Raw genomic sequence first — 6,046 nt, 5'->3', positions numbered from 1 at the left:
ACTTCTCAGGAGGCAAATGTCACTCCAGGGAAGAGTGCCTCTGAAACCCATGAGCCTAGCCATGGGAGAGAAGTGCCTCCACAGGGATGCTGTAGACCAGGACCGCCTGCTCACCTGGGAACAGGAAGGACATGGCCAATGCTGCCATCTCTTGGTGCGAGGAGGCCACTGAGCCTGGAGACAGAGCAGAGTCACCAGTGAGGCCCACACAACCCACCTCTGGGCACAGCAATGAAGGCCAGAACAGCTCCCCACCTGCGCTCAGCTTTCCACAGGGAGCCACACACACGCAGCCCTCAACCTCCTGCAACACTCCTTCCCCTTTGCCTCCCTCTCCTGCAGGGCTGCTTTCCTTGATGGGGGGCTACTCACCCCTCTTTGGCCAGAACTCGGGGCTTCTCTTCAGTCTGTGGCTCAGCTGGGGCCCTTCCTTCAAGGACAACTCCTTAGGCTGGGCCTCTGCCTGGTGTTTCAAAGGCTGGTCCCTGTGTGGTGGGGCACTGCGTCGTCAGAGAGTGCCTCCAGGCCCTGCACACACAGGGAAGGCTGCCAACCAGCTCCCAGGGCAGGGGAAGACCCACAGGGTCCCCAAGCCCTCGTCGGGAACCCTTGGCTATCCTCACTACCAAGATGGCATCCTTGTTGTACCCTTGACCCTCCACATGCCACACACAGCCCTCCCTCCAGCCCACACCCAGAGAGAAGGAAAGTGAGCTGGGGGTGGGGGGGGGGGCGGGGGGTCAGGCTCCCAGCCTGGACAAAGGGAGGCCTGGTGTGCTCCTGAGTGAGACTCCACGGTCTCCCTGTCACACTGCATCAGTGTCACTGTCACACTCTTACCCTTGTTTCCGAGTACTCCCAACAAACCTTGGGCCAGAAGGGTCCTAAATCCAATCTCATTTTGGAAGTTGGCAATACTGCATTTGTTACATTTTTTGAAATCATCTACAGGCGCCCTGGGATAATCTAATTCCCAATTCCAGAGAAGGCGAATTGGACGAACTTGAGTCACAGTTCACTGAGCTCTGCAACAGTACTTGGGACAAGAGACATTCCCCAGGGAACTGCTAAAACAGCAGGGGAACAGTCTCAGGCTCCCTCCCGTCCAGCAGTTCACCTCTCTGACAGGAGACAGTCCCAGAGATGCCAGGGTACACAGTGACAGAGGGAAACCATGCAGGATCCCCAAAACCAGGCTGGAGGGGCTAGGGGTAGATCCCGAGTTATCAGTCACCATGACAGCAGGGTTCACTTCCAGCAGGAGTCTGCCCTGCTGGATGCAAGGGAGCAGCAGTGCGTGGGCAATGGCACTGCCTCGGGAAGAAAGGCGACCTGCCAGCATCTGCCAAATACCTAGCCTGGGCATGGCACTGATAAAAGAGTTAAAACAGGTGAAATGACTTTTTTTTTTGCATCTCGAGTTTAGTGACTAAAAGCAGGAGAAATTTCTAAGAGGCTTCCCACTCCCCAAACCTGGTTAGAAGGACGTGGCATGTGCTGTAGAGTAACACTGGCTCTAGGACTTCCCACAATGATGGAAGTGTCCCATATCTACACTGTCCAGTGCAGTGGTCACTGGCCACCTGTGACGACTGAGCTCTTGAAACGTGGCTGGTGTGACTAAGGAATCACACCGTGTTTTAAGCTTCACCCAAGGCTATATCCACTGACTCCTGAGAGACAGAAACATCGACAGGTTGTCTCCTATACACGCCCTGACCAGGGACTGAACCTGCAAACTTTTGGTGCATGGGATGACGCTCCAACCAACTGAGCCACCCAGTCGGGGCAGGAATTACATTTTACTCAATTTTAATTTAAAAAGCTGCATGTAGCTGGTAGCAATTGTATTGGACAACGCAGCTCTAGAGAAACTGGGGAACATCTGGGGGTGCTAATCAGGGCACCTGCCAGCCTCTGGTCTTTCTTTCCAGCGCTTCTCCCTTTCTTGAGATGTCTTCAACTCCCAAGACCATGCCTTGGGAGGTCTCCAACCTCCCTCCTATCAACACCTGTACCTGGCCTGCCCTGGGGTGGTATTAACAAACCAATCCTAGCTTAGAAAGGGCTAGTGGAGCTATGTGTGGTTAATCGACAGGTGGATACCCTTCAGCCAAGGTTGAGAAACTTTGCAGTTGCCTTCTTCCATTCAAAACGTCTGGTTCTCCTGATGACCACATCTGGCCACAGCTCCAGAGTCCAAGGAACCTCTAAATGCAGATCTCAGCAGCAGGGCCCTGAGGACGCAGAGCCTGTTTCCTCGGGGTGAGTATGCCTCCCACCCCACCCTCTATTTTCTGGGCTCCCACTGAAGCCCTTCCACGAGGACCACAGCCTCCTCACTGCACTCTGGCTGCTGCTCCCACACCCAGGCCTGCCCAGCAGCACCATCGGCTCCAGGATCTGTTCCTTGGTGCACAGTTCTGGTTGTAGCCAGTGGCAGCCGAGCTCCTGGTGGCGGCTCAGGGCCTCCCAGGAGCTGGCCACATCCTGGTAGTAGAAGAGCTGGAAGAGTTGGCGGAAGGACTCAGGGCTGGGGTCTTCCATCTTAAGGGAGGGCTCCTTTTCCCAGTGGACCTTCTTCCTCCTCCACCTTCAGGATCAGGATCTCATCCTACCCCGAAGGTGGAGAGGGCTGGAGGCCGTGGGCAGTAGCCATGTTCCCATTGGGCCTTGCTCCTTCTCTGGGCGCTGGGGTCACATCTGTCTCTCCCAATACCCCTGGCCAGGCACTGGGAAGACTTGTTTTTTCAGAGCTCTGTGGACAAACAATGACATCATTTGGGGTGTAGCACTGGGGCTGGATAAATGTCTGCACCCATAAACCCCTGCCTAGGGCCCAGGGCTAACTCACCCTCAATGGCAAAAAGAAAGGCTTGAAATAAATCAACCTATCTCTGCTACTAACTCCCTGCTAGTCCCAGGGCAAACTACTCATGCTCTCTGGGCCTGTTTCTTTTTTAAATTTTTTTTTTTAAAGATTGTGTTTATTTTCCTCTAGAGAGAGGGGAAGGGAGGGAGAAAGAGGGAGAGAAACATCCGTCAGTTGCCTCCTGCACACCTCCAACTGGGGACCTGGCCAGCAACCCAGACATGTGCCTTGAATCTAAGGGGTGATGACTCTTCACTTGGAAAGAAAAGGTGGTGAGCCCTAGCGGGGTAGCTCATTTGGTTAGAGCATCGCCCTGATAAGCGAGGCTATGGGTTCAATCCCCAGTCAGGGCACATACAGGAAATCGACCAATGAATGCATAAATACATGGAGCAACAAATCGATGTTTCTCTCCCTTCCTCTCTCTCTCTATAAAAAAATCAATAAATAAAATTTTATTTTAGAAAAGAAGAGATGGTGATTGTCATCCACACACAGAGTGCTGAGAACTAAACGAGATGATGGCAAGTTTAGCACAGTACCTGGAACAGGTGAGTGCTCGAGAAACGCTGAGTTGTCAGTCATTACAGTTGACCCCTTTTTGAATGAGGTCCCTTTGGAAATATGGTGAGAACCAGAGGCCCCTCTGCCCGGGAGTACGCAGACTCTGTGTCAACCTGACTCCCGAGTTTGGACTCGGTGAGCAAGGCCCTCCGTTGGATCCGCCGGGTACCCCCGAGTGGACAGTCACCCCTGCGGTCCTTCCAGCTCCAGGGTCCTGGGAGGATTGGGACTCTCCAGCGGCGAGCTGCTCAGGTCTCGGAAAGTCAGCAGTGGCCGAGGCTGGAGCACAAATCAGGGCTCTGGAGCGGGATGTGGGATGGCAATTCGAGCCGCGACCTTGCGCCCTCGCACTCACACTCTGCGCTGCGGACCTTGGAATGCTGGAAGCGCGCTTGGGGCGGGGGACGGCGTGGCTGGACATGAGCAAGATCGCAGGCGCTGGGCTTGGGAAGGAGGAGGCGCAGCAAAGGAGGGGGCGTAACATAGTCCTCGTGCCATTGGCCAGGTCGGCTGCCAAGAACGATAATGTCTGGCCACAGGGGTCTTTGGGAGGCATTCTGGGTGAAGTAGTCCTCGCACCACTCGTTGAGAGACTGTCGGGCGTGGGTACGAGACAAGAAGCATTTTGGATAACGTGGTCCTGGACCCCCTGCCTGATCTGCTGAATGTGGGAACGAGGCCGCGTAGATGGGTCCCCGGCGAGCATTGTGGGTAACTAGTCCTCCCCACCCCCTACCCTCCCCCTCCTTCCCATCCCCACCCCCATCCCGCACCTTTAGCGGGCAGGCACAATCCCTAGGAGACCCACCGCAGCATCTGGGCCGTTTTCCCCAGAACCTCCCTTCCATTCCTTCTCTCCCCTAGCCTGAGAAAGGCCAAGGTGGAGGAGACCTTGGAAATTTAATTTTTTACTTGCATAGTACTTTACGCACAAGGCTCTGTTTAAAAAGGCTTTGCTATTATTCACCAAGTCCATCTTTGAAACATCCCTAGGTGGTAGGTACTATTGTCCCTGTTGTACAGATGAGGAAACTGAGGCACAAAGAGTTTCCGTGATCTGCCCAAGGTCAAACACGCGAGTAGATTCAGAGCTGGTGAGGTTGGAAGCTAGAGGTCTATCCTAGTTCAACCTTTTAATTTTAAAGACTGGGAAATGACAACCCAGAAGGTTACTTGTTTGGGCATCTTGGTTATCAATTGTTTACTTATTTCATTTGTTTTTTAAAAATGTTATTTATTGATGTTTTTGAGAGGAATGGGGAGAGAAAGAAAAACATGGATTTGTTGTTCCACTTATTCAGGCATTGGTTGATTCTTGTATGTGACCTGACCAGGGATTGAACCCACAACCTTGGCATATTCTAACCAACTGAACTGCCTGGGCAGGGCTCTTTCACATGTGTTAATGGACAAATATTTACCGGGCTCCAGTCTGCAGCCAAGCAGGCATGTGAACAGAAGGTTACTTAGATGTCCCCTGGTGTTGCAATGGAGCCTGGAGAAGAGGGCGGGGTCTAGGCAGCAGCGGGTAAGCAGGTCAAGGGTCTTGGTGAGGGTTGTATGCCTAGTACATGGGAAGTGCCACTAAACATCATCACTGATGTTTCAGCTCTGGCATTCCCAGACCTAGCGCTGACCCCGCCCTCCCACTGGCTGCTTTGTTTTCTTCCACTCCTACTCTCCATTCTCGTATTTCATCTCCCGCCCCTCCATCCGATATCCAGTTTTTATTGGGATGACATGAGACAGAACAAGACACTGAGTTGTCCACGACTGATTTCTGGAGACCGCCACCTCCCTGAGTGGGAGGCATCTTTACGGGCAGGGGCCAGGTTTACAGACTGCCTCAGGCCCCCACAGCCTTGTGGTGGGACCTGAAGAAAGCAGGCCCATGTGTGCCTCAGTTTCTCCTTACAACATTTGTCTACTTGTCAGGAAAGTCTGGATCCTACAATGAACTACCTCTGGTTATGGGTGTGCTGCTAGGACTACCAAGGTGTGGAGCTGTTTGGAGACTGGTGCCAACCCAACAGAAGAGGCCTGCGATTCTGTCTGCTTCGGGAAGGGGTGGGAAGGGATCACTGGAACAAGTCACAGATGGGCACATAGCAGGGAAGGGGGAAGAGAGCATGGCCAAAAGTGGGAGTAGGAACAGGAGGGAACAAGAGGCTGGTGGACAGTCTGAGGGGTGGCAGGCTCTATAGCACCGGAAGGCCATGATCGGCTGCAGGGCACACTGGGCTGTCTAGACAGACAGACAGGTGTGGGGACACCAGTATTTTCTTTCTTTTTTTATTTATTGTTGTTCAAGTACAGTTGTCTCCATTTCTCCCCCACTACTCCCCCTCCTGCCCCACCCATCCCCTCCTCCCACCCTCAATCCTACCCACCTTTGGCTTTGTCTATGGGTCCTTTATACATGTTCCTTGATGACCCTTCCCTTCTTTTCCCCCCATTATCCCCCTCCCCTCTTCCCTCTGGTTACTGTCAGTTTGTTCTTTGTTTCAATGTCTCTGTTTATAATTTGCTTGCTTGTTTGTTTTGTTGATTAGGTTCCACTTATAGGTGAGATCATGTGGTATTTGTCCCTCACCGCCTGGCTTATTTCAC

The 6,046-nt window shown here is 53.0% G+C and overlaps 1 protein-coding gene across 1 annotated transcript; it reads right to left on the bottom strand.

Annotated features, from left to right (window-relative positions):
• Positions 1-55: 55 nt before the first annotated feature.
• ZNF500 (zinc finger protein 500) lies at positions 56-2,659 on the bottom strand. Its single transcript, XM_071220453.1, is given in 6 exon segments — positions 56-174; positions 373-483; positions 486-528; positions 2,288-2,379; positions 2,382-2,586; positions 2,588-2,659. Coding segments are annotated over 6 exon segments (642 nt in total).
• Positions 2,660-6,046: the final 3,387 nt, after the last annotated feature.

This window comes from Desmodus rotundus, unplaced genomic scaffold (genome assembly GCF_022682495.2).
Source record: "Desmodus rotundus isolate HL8 unplaced genomic scaffold, HLdesRot8A.1 manual_scaffold_156, whole genome shotgun sequence".
In the NCBI taxonomy this organism is placed as follows: Eukaryota; Metazoa; Chordata; class Mammalia; order Chiroptera; family Phyllostomidae; genus Desmodus; species Desmodus rotundus.
Note: the sequence above shows the minus strand (reverse complement) of the source record. Positions and strands in the feature narration are given on the sequence as shown.